Consider the following 20992-nt stretch of genomic DNA (forward strand, 5'->3'; position numbering starts at 1 on the left):
TCAGAATACGGCCCTGAATAATCATTTTCCAATAAAAAGAATAGGTGGGGTCTCATTATTTTTAGAATACATCTTGCATAATCATGGATTTTTCCAGAGTAAAGGAAAATATGAATTCATATCATTGATTCAAATTAAGCTTTCACTGGGTAGCCAAATGTGACACTAACCTTTATAACACAGTAGTACAATAGTACAAGTTTGATTTACTTAATCCACTGTTTTCTTGACCAGTAAGACATCAATTAGAGATCAAAATACAGCATCAAAATCATAAGTAAGTATCTAGCTATCCATAAGTTACCTCAAATAAACATGATTTACGACAATCAAAGTCTGGAAATCGAGTCTATTCATTGAATAATTATTTGATGCTTAAGAAGAGTCACATACATCTCATAATTTTTCTTAATCTATAAACTTACCTCCTTTTCGTCTGAGTTGTTTGTTTTCTGCCGATCCGTGAGGAGGGTGTCTAGGAGTGTTTTGAGGTCCCCGTTGTTAGGAGTAGCACTCCCTAAGGGCGTGGTGCTCTCTTCAAGCCAGGGGTCCAAGGCAGCGGGGGCTGATGTCCCCTGGAGAGCGGTGGAAAGGGCATCGGCAAGATGGAACTGGAAAGTGAAGAGTTGTTCTCTGCTGGGCGCTGAGATCTGTCAAGAAATCGAGATGCTTTGTTTTACATTTCCTGTATTTCATCATTTGAATCCACATGGAATTTCTTAATGCAGAATCAAACACAATTCAAAAGTCGGTTTTATAGATGAAAAGAGAAATTTGAAATGAAAAAAAGGTGAAAGTCTGCATGAAATAAGACAATCATGAAGAAAGATATTACTATAGCATCAGGCTATTTATATCTAGTCTATGGCCCAGTCATGACGGGGAAACGAAACAAGAACAAATTACTCAGCTCCTAAAAGTTTATTTTGAATGAATATTACAATGAAATTTAAGGCTTGCTTAACAGAAATCATATATTTTAGACATCATGTGCTCAGCAAGAACTTCCATATTTAATTTGTTTGGCTCTGGACAACTTGAGAGAACATGCTTTAGATAATTGATTATTGGTAAAAAAAAATATGTCTTTGGAAGCACATAGAGATGTCAAAATGTGATATGCATTATACAAGAGCTTATTATTATTATCATCATAATCAGCAACAGCAGCAAATCATCATCATCACCATCATCATCATCATTATTATCATTATCATCATCATCATCATCATCATCATCAATCATAATCATCATCATTATCATCATCATCATCATCACCATCATTACCATCATCATCATCATCATATTATCATCATCATCATAATTATCAATCATCATCACCAATCATCAACATCATCATCCTCATTATCATCATCATCATCATCATATTATCATCATCATCATTATTATCAATCATCATCACCAATCATCAACATCATCATCACTATCATCATCATCATCATCATCATCATCATCATCATCAATCATCATCATCATCATCATCATCAATCATCGTCATCATCATCATCATCATCACCATCATTATTATCATCATTAGTAATTTCAATATCATTATAATGTTCAAGTAATTACCTTAAGACCGTTTGGTAGTGCCTCTAAGGCCAGCTTGGTGTAAGGAAACTCTGCCTCACCTACCATGAGATGGGCAAGGGCACTGGCTGCTTCCTTCTTCAACTGCAGAATTCAATTCAATTCAAGTGGCATTTTATTCATTTGAAAATCAAAGACATCTGTATCTTAACATGGGTGGAAATCACTTACTAGTTTTAATGACTGGGTGTCATACAAGTGATGTACGATTCAAGCTTAATATATCAAAAAACAAGATAACGCAACTATAAAGAAAAAGGGATAGAACAGCTATTCCACTGGATTGTAGTCTGAAAACACACCTTAAAAAAAAAGGATAGGAGGATGGTAGGAGTTTCCTGATTAAAACAGTCCAATCTGTATAGTTATAAAGAAATACATATTATAAAGTGAAACCTGCATATAAGGGACACCTGAGGGGGAAGGTAAGCTGTCTTTATGAGAAGGTGGTCGTATTCAGCATTTTTCCAATTGCCTTTTCTTTTTCCTTTGTCTTGACATCGAAGTTACCTTTTCTTGAAATTCATTTTTGATCTTTTATTGGATTGTATTTCTAATGTTTCGTATATGTCTGTTGTTTTAGTGTATGCCATTTTGATTTATGTATTCATTCTTTGTAAATATTGTACATATTGATTTTTATCTCAGGGCCCTGAAGGGCAGCAGTTTGTTTACTGATGAGTCCACCCTGATAAAATAAAACTGAAAATAAATAAATGAATGAAATAACTAAAATACTCTTGAAGAATGAAACTGGTAAATAATGACCACTCAAGGGAGACAAGCAGTCTCTACAAGCTGGTTGTCTTTATAAACAGGTTCCTATAATACATGTTTCAATGAGAAAATCTACTGAAGAGACATTCAAATTCATGGTCTTTATGGTCAAGCGGTAGATACCAGTTGCCGCTAAAACATAATTGACTGTATTTAAGTTGTTTATATCAAGATGCATTTATTCATACTTGCTCAGAATGGGATTTTAAATCACAGAGTCAAAGGGAAAGAGATTCAGAAATCAGGTTCATATCTCATACCATATTATGGTTCGATGAGCAAGATAGCATGAAAAGGATCTACCAGGAGAATTACCCAACCACTTGATGAAGGAACCATTTGAATTATGTTGTTCAGATGAGTACATACAAACAATGTCAAGTGCAAAATGAGAATCAAGGGAAAGTAGCAAAGGAGTCTTCATTACAGTGTGCTATTTAAAACAATGAACGAGAAGACACTAATATATAGCTCATGCAGAGCTTAAATTATTCCAAGGCCATGGCTGTAGATGCCCTTTTGATTGAGTTCAGTGCCCCACTCACCGGCCATAGAGATTTATTATGCACTTTCAAGTATGCTGTACTATTATGTTGCTCAAAAAAATTACTGATCGGAGAGTGAATAAAATCTGGATTTTTTTCCACACCAAATCTGCACTTTCAGCATAATTGCAGCATGAAAAGATGTTACAGAGTTTTCTAAAGGATGACTTGTAAATAAAGTGGAATAAAATCGATGATAAAACAATCTACATGCAGCTTACCTCAAGCACGTAAAGAACAGAGTCCTTGGTGAATAAGTCACTCAGTCTCTGAACAAGGCTAAGCTTGGTAGGTCCATTAGCTCCATTCTTACTCCTGACCGATTCCGAGCTACCCTTGGTAGATCGTCCATTCGTTTTACCTCCCTTTGGCAAGGGGATCGGACCGTTGCGCCCGATCTCTGCAATCGCTGTACATGCTGCCTTGACGATGGTGGGGCTACTGCTATTAAGCTTGGAAACTGTAAATTGGACAGAAAGAGAAGAAATGATTTTTTTTTACAATTCTCTGGTGGTGTTGGCTTTCCATCATAATCACCAGTCCATCATACAATTTCTGTACTATCAATATCTTTATATATTAATAAATTGGGAAACCAGTATGAAAAGGATCAATGATTTCCCAGAATCATTCATTTAATTCATTTCTGCTAACGTGAAACAAAAGAACAGGGTAATAATATCCAATGTTTGTTCTTAAATCTTTGAAGGCTTACAAATCAACTCTTGTTTCAATGCTTGAGTAGTATTTTGCTCTGTTATCCTAAAGAGAACCCATGTTGAAACCCTGTCAATTGCTGCAATACCTATGGTAAATTGCAGATTGGTACAAAATAACTAGTAGACAAAGTCAAAGTGAGACTGTCTGGGCATTAGAATAAATGATAATTAGACAATGAGGTATTAGATGGATTGCATGGACTTAGCTGATCACTCTGAGATATTGAATTGGTGTTTAAGTGGCCCAAACCAAACATGAAGTAGAATATGGGTGTGCAATGCTTTGTAACCAAAGGAAAAGGCATTACATCACATGACTACCGGATTGGATTTGACCAAGTGTACTATAGACCAAATGGCAGTTAAACCAAATGATAGTGAATATTAGCCATACCTATAGCTTCTGTGGCTCTTCTGTAGATGTTCTCCCCAAGATTGTGGGTGTCCGTTAGTCTGGTGAAGGTGTCCTTGTTCGCTAAGGTCTCCTTCTGCATCTGTCTACCAATGGAGAATCCTAGAGTCCAAAGCATCGCTTGACAGCTCTCCATGGACTGAAATCATTATAATAATAATAGTAAATAATAATAATTGGCTTTTATATAGTGCGATTCCAGTCTATGACTGCTCAAAGCGCTTCAAAATTATTATTACTGGATTCATAGCTTTTTAGCAGCCTGTTGGGCACAGTCTTGCTAAACCAACCACTATGATGGTTGTTTCTTACCAGTACCCAACTAGCGCCTGGGTGAGAGTGGCAAAGTGTGGATTGACACCTTGCCAAAGGATGCTAGGCCATGATGGGATTCAAGCACACGACCCTCTGATTACAAGGCCAGAGTCAGAGCCACTACACGATGACACTTCCACACTAAACTATTAAAGGCATAAAGGATCACATGATTGGATTTTGCAATTATAATGGAAAATGGTAGAAGTAGTAGCAGGGGTATTTCATGAAAGCAGTCAGCACTGACACATCATCTTCATCTGACAGTTACTATAGTAACAGTCAGATGCCTGTGCTTCTCAGCCAATCAAAAAGATGGCAAAATCTTGATGAAATGCCTCTCAGCAAGTAATGCTGAGCTTAACTACTGATAGTGATAGATGATTGATGATACGTAGCAAAAAATGCTATCAACTATGAAAATCATCCTGAAAATCAATTGCTATTAAAGGTTTGCGATTCAGAGCAAAGACTTTCAAGGGTTTTAATAATTATATTCCTCAAGAAATGCACTACAAACAGGTATATCATATCAAGGTTATTTGTATTGTTTCTTGTGTTATATTCTTTATGATATTTATACATGTAGTTCTGCATCAAACCACAAATATGGGCACACCTCCCTGAATATGAAGCTAAGAAGTCAGCTTTCGTATTAATTTCATTAACAATTTTATTTCATCTATTCCACTTCAACAATATCAAAACATGATAAATACAAACAAGAATCAATTCAAATATGATTAAACCTACGTTAAGAATAAACAATATCAAAATATAGTTCCCCCCCCAAAAAAAAAAAGATATTTTAAAATCTAATATGGATTTTCAGGATAATGTGATAGGAGTATGTGGCAAAGGGGGGGGGGGGTGATACTTACATCTGTATCAAGTCTGGAAGTTAAGGATGTGATGGAGTCGACTACCAGTGGAGGTGGGGCATAACATAAGACCACGCCCAAAAGCTGAGCTGCATAGAGGCGCACTGCTTCCTCATCAGAATGCAGTAACATCTAAAGATAATGAATCACAAAAGAATGGTAGATGATAATAACAATTTTTAAGGGGTGTTGAAAATCAATTTCAAATCTTCTGTTACAATCTTACAATTGATAGATGAAATTTAACTGTAGCAAATGACATTTCACTCCATGTTTCAAGGAGCAGTTTAGCAATTTTTTGCAAGACATATCATTGATTTAGGGACCAAAAATAGACTTGCAATTGATCATAAGTTTATTGCAACACCAAATTAGTCATGTAGTGATTTTCAAGTGGGACTAAGAATTGTTAAGGCAACACAATAACAGAATAAATGTGAAATTATTGAAAAAAGGATTAAAAGTAGGAATAACAGTGAAAAAATAAGTTAAAATGTGCCATGTAAATTAGATCAGTCTTAATTTTTATGTGAACAAGATTGTGTCAGAACTACAATGAATAGAGCTAAGTGAGAATGAAAAAAATTTCCAACAGATTTCAATTTGTTCAAGTCAGTTACAAAAAATCCAAATTATTAAGTTACTATTAATTTCAAGACTGGAAATTTTTCATGGGGTGTCATTTCATTTCAAACAAATTAAAAGTTAAAGTATAACCAGTACAATATATTTCTACAAACTCATTGGTTCCAATCAAATATGTCAAATTTTCCTGTTGGTTTTAATTGGTTTCAATTGGTTTCAACTGGTTTCAACTGGACTTTGATCACGGGAAGCAAGTCCAAATACTTTATAAAGAGTTGCTTGACCAAATTATGAATTGCATACTGATGGAGAATAATAATTTATTTCGCGCACTTTTCATCTTAATTAGATGCTAAAGGCGCTTCAGAGCAAAGAATATACACTAAAAACAGTTATCAATCATTATATACATGTATGGTCTCAGAAAACAACCATGTATACAGTAATAGCTTGATTTTCATGAATTCTTGTAAAGGATTTCTCTTTTTCAGAACTGACACTTCTCAGAAAATATAACCTGTTGTCTACGGGAAACATGTGGTCCCTTAAAAACTATGGGAACTTCCGAATTCAAACAAATCAATTTCAGAATATATTTGATCGAGAGCCATTTTCACAAAATTGAGATAAGTCCACACACATCCCATAGATATGCTGCGTACATGTACATTGTTTTGTGACACTATTGTGACAAACTAGTACAATAGGAAAGTCTTCCAGGAAAAGATTTGTCGGTGATTTTCACCAACTAATCTGCTCTCAGCCAATCAGATGCAAGGATTTTCAGTTTTATATAACAACTGTCATTGAAACTAACTGACAAAAAACCCTCCTCTGAAGTTAGGACAGATTTGTGAAAGGCTACCCTGTCATCTGTTGGACAGACGTCAGTAATATTGATTAGAGGAATCATAACAGTAAAAGACCTTGTAATGAAAAAACAAAATGAAATCTAACCACTGACTGCTTTGTATCCGTCATCAAATTATGGGAGGGGGTATATATTCCCAGGATGTCACATTATAAGATTTTAATTTTGTTTATATCCTATGATGAAGAACAAAAGAACACATTTGCAATATCTATGTCATTCGGCAATCCCACTGTAGTGATGTAATTCAGTTGTAAAAATTACTATTTTTTCATGCTTGCTTGTATACCGTCTTCCATTTTACCATTTAATACTGAATTTATCAAAATGTCACTCTCCAACTTGAACTCCTTTTTTTGTAGTAACACCATTCTAATAATATCATATACAACATGGGTAATAAAAGAAACCCTAGAAAATGCACCAATTTTACTGTAAAATAATTTCATGAAATAAAATGCACATCACATTAGAAATGATCATGATACAGTATGATTCCTACATCTATAGCTTTTAAATCAGGGACTAAGCTATTCAGGAAAATCAAATTGACTGTTTTTCTATTAATATGAAGCAATTTTCTCCTTAATGATAAATACATCTATTGGGGTGTTGTGAGAAAATTACATTTGATTCAAAATCGAGCATAAGCCTGAAAATAAAGAGTAAGACCTTTAATTAAACAAGTGGAATGCCTCTGGCCGTCTCACCTGCATCACGCGATTCAATATAGCAGCAGTGCTGATTTTAAAAACTACTATAACTCGCACAAGATGTTCAGTGATACTTGGTTACTCTTATTTCCACGTTTTATGAACTAGACCAATACACTTATAGAGATATGATGGCAATTCAACAAATACCCCCAACGTGGCCAAAGTTCTTTGACCTTACATGACCTTTGACCTTGATCATGTGACCTGAAACTCGCACAGGATGTTCAGTGATACTTGATTACTATTATGTCCAAGTTTTATGAACTAGACCAACACACTTTCAAATTTATGGCTGTAATTCAACAAATACCCCAATTTGGCCAAAGTTCATTGACCCTAAATGACCTTTGACCTTGATCATGTGACCTGAAACTTGCACAGGATGTTCAGTAATACTTGATTACTATTATGTCCAAGTTTCATGAATCAGATCCATAAACTTTCAAAGTTATGATGGTAATTCAACAGATACCCCCAATTCGGCCAAAGTTCATTGACCCTAAATGACCTTTGACCTTGGTCATGTGATGTGAAACTCATGCAGGATGTTCAGTGATACTTGATTTACCTTATGTATAAGTTTCATGAACTAGGTCCATATATTTTCTAAGTTATGATGACATTTCAAAAACTTAACCTTAGGTTAAGATTTTGATGTTGATTCCCCCAACATGGTCTAAGTTCATTGACCCTAAATGACCTTTGACCTTGGTCATGTGACATGAAACTCAGGCAGGATGTTCAGTAATACTTGATTAACCTTATGGCCAAGTTTCATGAACTAGGTCCATATACTTTCTAAGTTATGCTGTCATTTCAAAAACTTAACCTCAGGTTAAGATTTGGTGTTGACGCCGCCGCCGCCGTCGCCGCCGCCGTCGCCGTCGGAAAAGCGGCGCCTATAGTCTCACTCTGCTATGCAGGTGAGACAACAAACAAAAAATTAGGTGATGTGCATTCGATTGCAACACAACATTCTTGCAAACGCCCACGTTAGGCTCAATATTGGGACTTATTCTTGATTTGCATTGGACGAAAGTTTCTTGCAATGCCCCATATGATTGTATAGAAATTATTCAACCCAACCAGCTGTTGCGTAACAATTAACTGAAAACAACAATTCAGGAAACGATCATAGGGTTTGCTATATTTCAACAGTAGAGGCTAGGAGAGGAAAGTCATCCATCTCTGGGGAGTGTACCTTGAAGCAAACAATCAGAAATTTCCAGTCACCAAATTTTTTCTGAGCCAATGAGATGCAAACATTTCAGTAGCTTATAACAGCTGTTAGTAAAAATCACTGAATATTTTATCAATGGAATGCTCCAAGATCTTACGAAGCATCAACAAATGGACCCTACACCTGTAGTATTTATAGTGAATCTGCACTAATGCATTCTCAAAAAATAATTCTTTGTATCACATACCTTCAAACTGTCTGTCTTTTTGACAAACTGCTGTGCTAGTTTATCGGGTGCCATGGCAACGACCTCCAGGAGTGAATACAAGCCCCTCCCACCACCGATGGCCGACACATACTGCCTCAGAAGACCAGTGTAGGAAGAGATGGGGGCACCCGAATCTCCTGCGTACATGTCCAGGAGGTCGTTGACGTAACGACTGATGGCCGGACTTTGACTCTTCATCTCGCTCGTCTTGAAGACGTTCGGTGATACGCCTGCTGAGTATGCCAGGCACATCCGAAGGTAAACAGCAATCTGGTAGATGATAATGCAATTAGACAGATTAAAAACTAAATTGCACAACCTGTTTTTCTAAGATGGGTTGGGGCTGGTGTGCATCATGTAATATTACATGAAATATTGTTTTAACTATCAATAAAAGGGTTTATCTTTTACCCAATAATTTTGCTTTATTTCAACATTCAATAAGCAAATTTTGATGGAGAACACTGCATATCATCCTAGCATTTCCAGCAGCTTTCCCTCATCTTTTCTCCTCTCTTTTTCCTGATGTGCATAGGGACCTTTTGAAAGGTATAATATGCTATAAAGAACAGTTCAATTTACTACATTATTTCTTTATTTGACATACAGTCATAATTGTCAAGAGTATATTGTAGTTTAAGTATCTATAGTATAAATGTACTTACCTTTTCATAGACAAGGGCTTTGAAGGGTATTGTGAAGACTCCTAATGGCCCTTGAGACTTTTGACTGGAATTTGGCAAGTTGTCGAAGGCCTAATGAAAAAAAATAATTAAAAAAATTTGATATTAAAAGCATTTTAAGTTAAAACATCAAAAGAATAGGGAAGTTATCATCACTTCAGGTAGTCTTATTTTCGAGTGTCATTAATTTCTAAGGGGACCATTTCACAAAACGAAACAAAAATTCACTTACTCCTTACTTCTCAACCCCTTAAGAAAGTAAGAAAATAATTCTACCCCATTTTCATTCTTATATGGTTTATCATCTGGGGGAACGCTGGTAACATCTTTCCGGTGGGCGTGTCACTTACCCCCCCCCCCCCCTTCCCCCAATACTCCTTGAACCCTTGTGACAGAACAACTATCACACCTTCATTCTTATATGGTTTATCATCTGGGGGAATGCTGGTAACATCTTTCCGGTGGGCGTGTCTGATTCCATATCCATTTCTGCTATCCTAGCCTGCATTTTGATGATGTTGATTGCTTCCGACCTCACAACTTCAACCCTGATGGAAGCAAAAGAACAAAACCGTTTTTGCAATAATTCTTGAATAACAGTTATTTGTTTCCACAGTATATGATATTGAAGAATCAAGAATAATTTTCCTGGCACTCTAGTTGGTCTTCCTCACTGTCAAATTATACTTCAATCTATAATTTTTCTTCATTCTAAAGGAGCATGTACGTTTTGGACAGTATTAGCATTCAATAAAGAAATTACATCGATTTTTCACATTCATAATTTCTGAGGATTAAAATATTCATTATTTTTTATCATAAAATATGCATCTTTAAAAAACTTTTATTGATAATTCAATATTGATAGTCTTAAAGGAGAATGAAACTCTTGGAGCAAGTTAGCTTTTGTGAAAGCAGAAAAATCAAAGAATAAGATCAACAAAACTTTGAGTAAAATAGGACTAGCAATAAAAGAGTTATGAGCATTTGAATGTCGAGATCACTAATGCTATGGAGATCCCCCCATTGGCAATGCGACCAAGATCTGTGATGTCACACACGTACAACTCTCCCATTCGGACACTGAAAATATACCCCAAAACATCTCTTTTTGCTCATTCTAATCATATGACAAACGATTCATCAATGATATAATGTTGTGAAACCTCTGTACTTGTCATCTCATAAAGAAAACACATAACCTTGTGATAGACTCTATAAAAGTGAGAATATAAGTGAAATAAGTACTAAAGTAATGAGGGAGTTGTACGTGTGTGATATCACAGATCTTGGTCGCATTGCCAATGGGGGGATCTCCATAGCATTAGTGATCTCAATATTCAAATGCTCATAACTTTCTTATTATTCATTCAATCTTCCTCAAACTTTCAACAATATGTTTCTTTGATTTTTCTCTTTGATATGGATTCAGCTAGTTTCAAGGGTTTCATTCTCCTTTAATGTCCAAGTATAGCTTCAAATACAAAGACATGGTACTTTGAAGTATAATCTACATAGGGACAATTCTATAAAATATGTATGTCCAAACCGATATGTTGGACCATTATGAAACTATTTGTCTCTGATTTCTAGTTTTAAAACCTTTGAACCCCAAAAACTGGCTTCACCATGCATGTGCATATACCCTAAAAGCCGGAATACCGACTTCAAGTCATGTGATTCGAAAAGCAAGGGCTTTAGATGTCAGGTGACCTTCTAAAGATTACATCAATTTAGAGATATTCTATGATAACTTCAGTTTACAATTTTGTCGACAAATGGCTTTCATTTGTAAGGGATTAGCATAAAAAATTACCAAAATATATTACCCATCTAAGAAGGCCCGTGTCATAATACACTGCAAGTCTTATACGGACTATGCATAAGCTATTGATGAATTTTACTTCCGTCACAGCCGTGATTTTGAGACAAAATTTGAGATTATAGCTAGTACGGGAAGTTACACATCAGCCGGTTTAGGCTGGGTACCAGCAAAGTAAGATGCCACTGACATGGCTGGGCTTGAATCATGAGAAAAGGAGATCATTTATTTCAAATGTCATGTATTCCTTCATTTTGCCGATGATCTTGATAGCTGCAAATAATTCAGGGTGAGGGTCACGACCATCCCAAATAATTCAGGGTTCAAAGGGTTAATAAGGAAATTTTTTATTGCTCTTAATTACTGAAATTATCATGACTTAAACAATTCATGAAGTGAAGTAAGAATGGAGAAAAGTCGGGGTCAGATGTACAAATATATTGATTATTCTATGGCATTGCCCACTATTAAAATAACAAAAAGTGTATGATGACTGAAAAAAATGTGAAACTCACTCATCTCCACATGCAGAGAGTAAGATGTATTTGGAAGCATGATGGCTGCCAGGGAAGGCTGTAGCTGCATACTGGACTGCCATTAACCTTGCTTGAGGTATCTCCTGGGAATAAATTTGATATGAGAAAAATCAATAAACGGCTCAAAATCATACAGATGATGTACCTTATCCGATACATATTATTATCATTATCTGTTATATTACGGCATGTGACTGGTTGATTTTTTGCCATAGAAACTGTGCATTAGTGATCAGAAAAAAAAACATGAACTGTTTATATATTTCAGATGATTCCCCTCCCCTGTTGTATCACTCTGTTCATCTCAATAGGTTCATGTATTCATCTTTTCCAACAACTTTGTGAATAATGTGTGACATACTGGGGAGCCGGCACCTTTGAATGTTTTTTTACAGATAAATGGCGCTATACAAATGCTGTTCATCATTATCATCATCATCATCATGTACATGTAACTAGATAAAAGGCATCGATTAACTGTTGTAAATCATTAGCATAATCAACTGGCATTAAGCTACTGATATTGGGACATCTGATTGATCTATAGCAATATAATAAAAGACATTTTTATTTGTTACTAATCATTGGTTACCACTTACCTTATCTATATTTCCATTGACGAGCATCTCCATACTCCTGATCTGAGGTGGGGTCATGTTGTCATGGTTATCACTCAACTGGGCCAGGGATTGGAACACTTCCGCTCTTGTTGCTTTGTCCTAAGAAAAAAATAAAAAAAATAAATCCATACATGTACACCTCACTCACAGACCCTTATCAAAATAAATGATTATTTATTCATCATTGTATATCATAAGGATATCATCGAACATGGCAATAAATTCTATATTAAATAGTGCTTTCTTAAGTTAAAGAAAGGGCCATGTTAATGACCAATTTTTTTTTTTCATCTGTATGACAGATATTTATAATAATAATATGTTAGGCTTGATAAAGCATTGGTTTAGAATAAAGTTCATCTGTAAGTTCTAGTTTACAAATGCAAATAATCAAGCTCAACAAATAGCGCATGTGCATCAAAGTAAAATGTTCTTCAGTGCAGATAGAAAAATATAGTACCAGCAAATATTACAAATAAGTTTGGCGAGACTTAATAGAACTAGGGTAAATCTACACGCATCCTGGTGTGAAAGCCTCCTTACATGTACATTCTGGACGGTGATTAAAAACAAACAGGGGTATTCCCATGTTTATTACCTGTAATTTGATGCTCTGGTATCTCCTAGCTAGTCTTGCTACAAGGCTCTTCAGCATCGGTCTTTCTTTGGGTTCTAGTCTTAGACAACTCTGAATGATTTCATATCTTCATAAGATTTAAAAAGAAAAATTGAAATACATTGTAAATTACATGATTGTGTCCTTTTTTTAATTTGTGTGTTATAACACAAACATTTACACTGATTAAAATTGACTTTTTATACAATACCAAATTCCTTGCATCTGATTGGCTCAAAGCAAATTTGTCAGTGGAAATAATCAACAATTTGTTTCATGAAAGACTCCCAAGTTTACTAGTCATTTACATTCACTTGTCATTTATGAGGTCAAGTCTTATGCACTTATGAATAAGTGACAAATAGCTTTATGATGAACTCAGTAAGACAAATATTGGATGAAGGAATTTCATTTGTATCTTAAAAAAAAAAGATCTTTTGACTAGGTCTCATCTTAAATTGTACTTCCTGCATATTCAATGATTCATGGTAATTTAATGCTGCATACATTTGGTTGAAAGATACAAGACATACATGAGCTGTATTTTTTTTATAACGACTATGAATACTGACTCTACAGCTATAATGAAACTTGACAAAAGAGGGCAGCATTCCTCTATATGTCAGACTTTTCAACACCTTTGACTAGTTATTGGTGATCTACCAAAATTCCTGGATTGAGCTGGCATTATAATCTGAGTAGTCTTTCATGAAATGTTTTGTCAGTAATTTTCACTTACTAATTTGATCTCAACCAATCAGACGCAAGTATTATGGTAGCTAATAACAATAGCCAGTGACTATTTGTTTCATGAAATGCTCCCCAGTTGTCATTTCATTTCTTTAGACATTCAAGTTCTTGCCCAATGTATGCATATCACACTGGGTTATATGCACTTATGCATATGCATTTATACATAAATCATACACTTAATGGCAACTTTGGCATCAATTATAAATGCAACAGTTACAAATTGCAAACAGTCAATCATAATCTATTTTCCCATGGAACTTATTATCAATGGCAAAGCTACCACAATTGTCTTTTGTATGAACAGTGATTTTCAATGACAAAGTACCTCTCAGCCAATTACATACAAGGATTTCAGTAGTTTATAACAGTACTGACTGACATAAACCTGCATGAAATGTTCCTAAGCAAGAGATTTATCACAAATACCCTAAACAGAATCTAGTAGGTGTTTCATGAAGCTGTTCATAACTTACAAGTGACTTTACCAACGACTGGTGATTCATTCTTGTAGTATATGATACACACCTGGTGGGTGTTTCATAAAGCTAATCGTAATTTAAGAGCGACTTAAAGAATGACTGGTGAACCTTTCTTATGCGCTAAATAATCACCAATGAACATTTTATGGTGAATATCATTTACGACAAGAAAGGATCACCAGTCGTTCTTAAAGTCACTCTCAACTTACAAACAGCTTTATGAAACACCCACCTGCCTTTGTAGATAAATACTGTAATAGAGCAATAGCAACAATGAAGACAGATTTATTTCTTTAAACTTACACGTCATCTAAGCACCCATCTGGTTGGTTCAACGTGTAGCCTTCTGTTAGTTTTTTACTCAATTCATCTACGTGATAGCCATCAAATGGTTCCCGACCTGAATAGCAAAAACAATTTTGATTTGAAACGAAATGAACAATTGAATTATGTGATCATATACAGTATATTCCAAACAAAAGTGAAATGCTATGCAGATATAAAACTGAAAACAAAGCCAGAGAGACTTTCTGATATGCTTGCTAATCTTCAGTTTATAATTTTTTTTTAGGGGGGGGGGTGTGAACAATTGTTAAATATATGAGAACAAAAGGACAAAATATAGTTTTGTCCCAGTCTTGCCTAATTTTTCTATGTTTCATGGCAGGTCTCCCTTGATTTTTGTTTTGAATAGTTTCATGTATTACATATGAATTTTTCTTCATTAAAAAATTGTCTTTTATTGAGAAAAATTGTACAAAATACCATAAAAATTGTATTGGTTGGCAGGCCTGAAACAGGACAAAATCGAAAGAAAAAATCTACTCACCAAATGACATGATTTCCCAGATTATAACACCAAGAGACCATCTGAAAGGAAAGTGAAAATGCACTTTTTATTGTTCAAAATAGAAATCTGAAAATACTTTGAAAATTCATTTTGCTCAATTGATCGTGGGCCTGGCAGCCACTGTGCAGTGCAAGATTGACATTGCTCTATCTCTTAAAACGTTAAATGCCAAACAGGGTAGCAGCAACTCCTATCTTATGTATGCAGAAAAACAAATCAAATAATTGTCATGTCATTCCAATATGAATAGCATACCAAACAACCAATCCTGCCTAGCCCCCCCCCCCCCCCATACCCAACTAAGACAGTGTGATGCCTGTCAACAGACCTCTCCTTCCAAGGTTTGAAAAGAGAAAATAAAAAATAGAAAATGCAAATATTAGTTGTCTTTGAGATGTTTAGATCACAAGTTTTCAATTGATTGCAAGACTTGATTCCAAATATGAACATGAATCGATTGTAAATTGATTGTACTTACACATTACTTTGCTCTGTACAAGTGCTAAACACTAATGTCTCATACGCCATCCATCTTGCAGTGGGGGGAAATGAAGATTGCTGTAATAAAGAAAATTGTTGGTAAAACAATAAAAATAAATTAAAATAAAATACAGAATCTCTATCCCTCTTCTATCTGCGACCCCTCCACTTTCACCCTTAACCTTCTGTCTCTCTCTATCTAACTCACCCCCCCCCATTCTATCTCCATCTCTCCTCCCCCCTCTCTCTCTCTCTCTCTACCTCTAACTCTCTCATTCTTACTACTTTCTGTATAGCCCCACTTACCACATTTCCATTCACCGCTCGCCCGTTACTCTGGGTGTCATCTCGGATGGTAAAGTCGGTTACCTTGGCAACAAGATCAACAGTCAGCGCAATATTCCTCACACCTAGGCTGTGCTCCACGATCTGTATAAACATCAATCCAAGGTCACTTCATTAATATATTGCTCTAGATACATGTAGAAACAAATTGTAATGCTCTAGATAGGAATCATAACAAATATTCTACAGCAGCATTGGATCCAGGATGTATCAAATCGCTTCAACCTCTTTCCCTTTTGCAGAGCCTTTTTATCACATGGTACCTCCTCCGCCCTCGCATATTTCTTTTAAAAAGTAATACTCACATATCTAATTGATTTTTTTTTCAAGTTAAACCAAGCTAAAAGGTAAAATTGCAAATTCAAATAATATTCATCCCATAAAGAGATATACCCAACCACTCACATATCAAGTTGATTTCATTTTTTAATCAACTTGAATCAAGCAAAAAATGAAAATTTCATCAAAATGAAACAAAAGATTATAAGTTTTGCTAGTTAGTTTAAATGATTGAATAAAATGAATTGAATTGAATAACTTGAGTATCAGCTGTGTCTCTGAGTATGCTAGAACCAGTTTAAATACAGACGAACTCGGATTTGGGTTGGGACCAAATACAGAGTAGATGAAGTTGGTGTATATATAGACCATTAACCTGTACTTCCCTTTTCAAATGCATTGTGCCTACTGTGGGTAAATTGCCAACTCATCCACTCACCACATGGTCTATTTTCATTTAGTCTAATACCATTCCGTCCACCAACATTTCGTCTAAAAACCATTTGGTCCAGGCATCACTTTGTCTATAATGACCATTTCATCTCATATCCAGTTGGTCTAATTTCCATTACATTTTCATTCATTTTGCACAATTAATATATATTACTCAATGGACCAACTGGTTATTAGACGAAATGATGAGTGGACGAATTTGCAATTAGACCACGTGGATAGTGGACGAACTGATGGTAGACCAAATGATAGTAGACAAGTTGGCAACTGGACTAATAGGCATTTAGAAAAATTGGAAATAAACCCCTACTTAGTATCAATAATGTAACACATGGGGGGTGGTAGTAGTAATTTTTTTTTTTGAGGGTGAAAAAAATATAAACAAGAAAAACTCCTCCCCCATCCCTCTATGAAAAAAATCCTTAATCTTCTATCTCAAGCGCATTGTTTGCCTTGCATTTCATTTCAATTAGTTGCATTTCTTTCATCGAATGGCTATATTGTATTTAACCCATTTTCCTCAACCTCAAATGGAATATATTCTAATCCATCAACTTGGGGCTTTGGTGTTTGTCAGCATTGTCAAAATGACACCATATTTGCTTCACAGGTCCCTATTGTCAATATCGGCTCATAAAAGAATATAAAGGTTTTTCTCAAGACTGAGAATTTCATGAAAAATTAAGGAATCAAGCGTGATAAGTACAGTGTATCACAATGATCTAGTAGATATCATGATTAAAACAGTGATATTTGAGAGAAAAGATGAAGGATTCATTTGAAAATTTTGCAGTATGGCCAACACGTCTCTGGAGGCTGAGATGTGATAAAAAGGTAGTCCTTTTTATTTGGAAGCAAACAATTCAAGAACAGTGGTAATTTTCTTTAAAGGAAGCCCAAAATTCAAGAAAATATGTATGTTTTTTTTAGCTGGAACCCCGAAATTGGAGAAAAAGGGTATGTTTCTAAGGGGTTTTTTTTTTACCAACAATAATGATAATATTCATAAGGCGCTTTATACAGGTTATTCAAAGCATAAAGATGGGCTGACTAATGTAAACAATGAATAAATCAACAACAAAAATAATAATATGCTAGCGCTGAAAAAAAAGTTTTAATTGAGGATTTGAATGTTTCAACAGAGGGAGTATTTTGAGTATGGGTTGGGAGCTTGTTCCAAAGGGCAGGGACAAAAATAGAAAACGCACAATCACCTTAGTGGGTCTTTATGCAAGGGCCGTGATTTAAATTAGAGGAAAATGTTGAGCGGAGGGACCTGACTGAACAGGAGGAACGAAAGTAGACTAGGTCTTGGAAATACTTTTTGCGCCATATTATGAGATAATTTGTATATGAGAAGAATCTTGAAGGTTATGCGAGGTTAGCCTTTACAGCCCATCTTCCCAAATAATGATCTTACTAATCATTTTCCTACAGATATTTTTTCTTAAAACAAAAGATACTGGTGCAATGAAATTTTGCATGGTATATGTAGATTTTTCTCCTCCTCCTTCCATGTATTTTGCTTTATTTAGGGGACTCTTCAGCCAGAGTTATTTTTCCAAATCACAAATTGCAGGCACTTTGTCAAGAATAGGTTTACAAAACGACTCACTCAAGCAATATTTTCTATCAATTACAATTCCTATTTAAACCATAAGTATGAAAGAAATGTTTACACCAGTCAAAACATGCTTTTCAAAGGAGCACACGCTGACACAAACAAAGCTCAAGACATAAAGCAGAAATATGAGTATGCTCTACATATCAGAGGGCTTTCAATAAAGCACAATACCAACTCATGCTGTTCAATTAATGTCATAATGTCCCATTCCAATGTCGATGAACTTTCCCTCCATTCAGTGCCTTCCAGGCGAATTCGCTGCTAACCGAGGCCTAAAATTTGAAAGGACTGCCTCTCAAAGGGTGGTTTAATATTTATTTGCTATAGGCACCACAACGGAGGTATACCAGAATGTCACTCAATACAGTGAAGAGGTGTGCATGACACCTACGCAACCCCCAGTAAGACCATTCAATATACTGGCCAATCAGACTCATACATGTATTCTGTAGGTATTAGATTGATATGGTGGCATTTGAGATGTCTCCGCACAGGAAACGTCTAAGACAAGTTCAAAGTACAGTGGTCTAAACAAGGTCATGGGATAATATAATTTGAATTGCTGCCCCTTAGGCCTGGAATGCAAGATCTAGCGATACAATAATATGACAATCCTTTGATTTCCAGATGCCAGTAGCTTTTGAATATGTTTGCTAGCATATCAAACTTTTCGAGTGGTTTTTTCCTCCTCTTCTACTCTGGGATGTTTTTGCATCCCTTGAAAGTGGGCGCATTCCCACTAAGATTAAATTGTTATAGGTTAAGATTGATTTGATTCAATTGTATATTTTATTAAACACACAAAAGCTGATCAAATGAGCTGATCAAAAAAAAAAATTTACAGAAAAACCTTGCTGACTAATTGGGTGTATACTTTAAATGTTATTATTTTTTACCTCTAAATCCATTTTGTTTTTACTTTCAATTACTAGACACCGTTGGAACTGGATCCTTCAATGTCATATTTAAAAAAATATATACATGTATATCAACTGAATTATGAAGTGCCTTTTCCAGAGGATACAACATGTAACTCATATGGTTATTGCTCCTGCTTTAGCTTTTAAATTGACCACTGGAACCGAGTGGTATGGGACCTACAGAATTCAGTAGTCAACAGGTTAATCCATTGCCTCCTGGAACAGGGTGGTCCCTGTACAAAGCCTATGGGACCTACAGAATTCAGTAGTCAACAGGTTAATCCATTGCCTCCTGGAACAGGGTGGTCCCTGTACAAAGCCTATGGGACCTACAGAATTCAATGGTCAACAGGTTAACCTATTGCCTCCTGAAACAGGGTGATCCCTGTACAAAGCCTATGGGACCTACAGAATTCAATAGGTTAATCCATTGCCTCCTGGAACATGGTGATCCCTGTACAAAGCCTATGGGACCTACAGAATTCAGTAGTCATCAGATTAAGCAACAGCTCCCAGTGCTGAGTGCATTCAAAGAATTAAACCTGCCAGATACCCAGTCACCTCACCTGGGTTGAGTGTAGCACTATGTTGAAAATTTTCTTGCTGGAGTGAAACTCACCCTAGCTGGGATTTGGAACAATGGCCCTCTGTTTGAAAGACAAGAGTCTAAACCAATATACTACACCACATTTTTTTTTAATACAAGCAGTTCTTACCTTTTTAGAGGCAAGGTGAGAGAGACCGGATGCAATATCCACAGCAAATTTCATGAGCAGGGGCATGAGGGGCGTGGTGATGTTGAAGTCCGGTACATGCATGGTGACCGGCTTATGGGTATCCTGGATGGTCCTAAGGTAAACGTCCAGTCTGACCGGTTCCATACTCTCATAGGCGAGATAGACTGGACCTGACAAGGAGGAAAGAAAGGGATTGGTTTGTGAGGGCTTGAAAGCATATATGGTTCAAATACATAGAGTAATTTGTTAACCACTGTTATATGACACCTACAGTAGATAGATCTTAGTGATTTGATTGGTTGTTTAATATCGTTCATTCAGCCCATTTTGCAATGACGTCATCAACCGTGCAATTTTGGATCCATTCATCGTGCAATTTTGGATCTATATGATTTTGTTCATTGCACGCACGCAACGAGACTGCAGCTCTGCTGCAGCAGCTGCAGGAACCAGCAGTGCGCATGTTGTAATGACGTAACAATCAACTGACTGAACTCGCACTGCATGAGCATGTTTTGCATCGAAATTTATAAATTTCATATGAAAAAAAAAATCAATTTTTAGGTGTCATATAAACCAAATAATGAATGTTTTTTCATTCGTGCAATGGACAGAATACTTCATTCGGTGAAAGATGAAATAATGATCCATTCAACTCGGCTACACCTCGTTGAATGGATCATTTCATCTTTCACCTCATGAAGTATTCTGTCCATTGCACTCATAAACATTCATTATTTTTATAATATATCATACTTGAATTTAGGTACAGTAGACTCTCTTAAAGTCAAACTTCCATAAGTCAAACAATCCCTTAAGTAAAAGAAAATTTCAGACCGGAAATTAAAACATGTGTTATGAACATCTTCTCAGCCCAATTTCTGTGGTCCTAAAAGAGTTGACTTCAAAGGCAGA

At 35.7% G+C, this 20992-nt stretch overlaps 1 protein-coding gene across 2 annotated transcripts in view; it reads right to left on the reverse strand.

Moving 5' to 3' along the window:
• The window catches only part of LOC129272132 (uncharacterized), a 42028-nt gene that overhangs the window by 8624 nt on the left and 12412 nt on the right, over positions 1-20992 (reverse strand). Inside the window, exons 3-18 of one of the 2 annotated variants that reach the window (XM_064106344.1) lie at positions 20057-20247; positions 16026-16148; positions 15718-15797; positions 15219-15259; positions 14693-14789; positions 13140-13245; positions 12521-12640; positions 11901-12004; positions 9973-10111; positions 9546-9635; positions 8860-9150; positions 5261-5392; positions 4047-4203; positions 3155-3393; positions 1594-1695; positions 437-650 (exon numbers count right to left, since the gene is read on the reverse strand). In XM_064106344.1, coding sequence (XP_063962414.1) covers positions 437-650; positions 1594-1695; positions 3155-3393; positions 4047-4203; positions 5261-5392; positions 8860-9150; positions 9546-9635; positions 9973-10111; positions 11901-12004; positions 12521-12640; positions 13140-13245; positions 14693-14789; positions 15219-15259; positions 15718-15797; positions 16026-16148; positions 20057-20247 — 2226 coding nt within the window. Of the gene's footprint in view, positions 1-425; positions 651-1593; positions 1696-3154; positions 3394-4046; positions 4204-5260; positions 5393-8859; positions 9151-9545; positions 9636-9972; positions 10112-11900; positions 12005-12520; positions 12641-13139; positions 13246-14692; positions 14790-15218; positions 15260-15717; positions 15798-16025; positions 16149-20056; positions 20248-20992 lie in introns of both variants that reach the window. The other variant, XM_064106343.1, reaches the window with a different exon arrangement.

The sequence above is a fragment of the Lytechinus pictus genome, chromosome 11, assembly GCF_037042905.1.
Source record: "Lytechinus pictus isolate F3 Inbred chromosome 11, Lp3.0, whole genome shotgun sequence".
Lineage (NCBI taxonomy): Eukaryota > Metazoa > Echinodermata > Echinoidea > Temnopleuroida > Toxopneustidae > Lytechinus > Lytechinus pictus.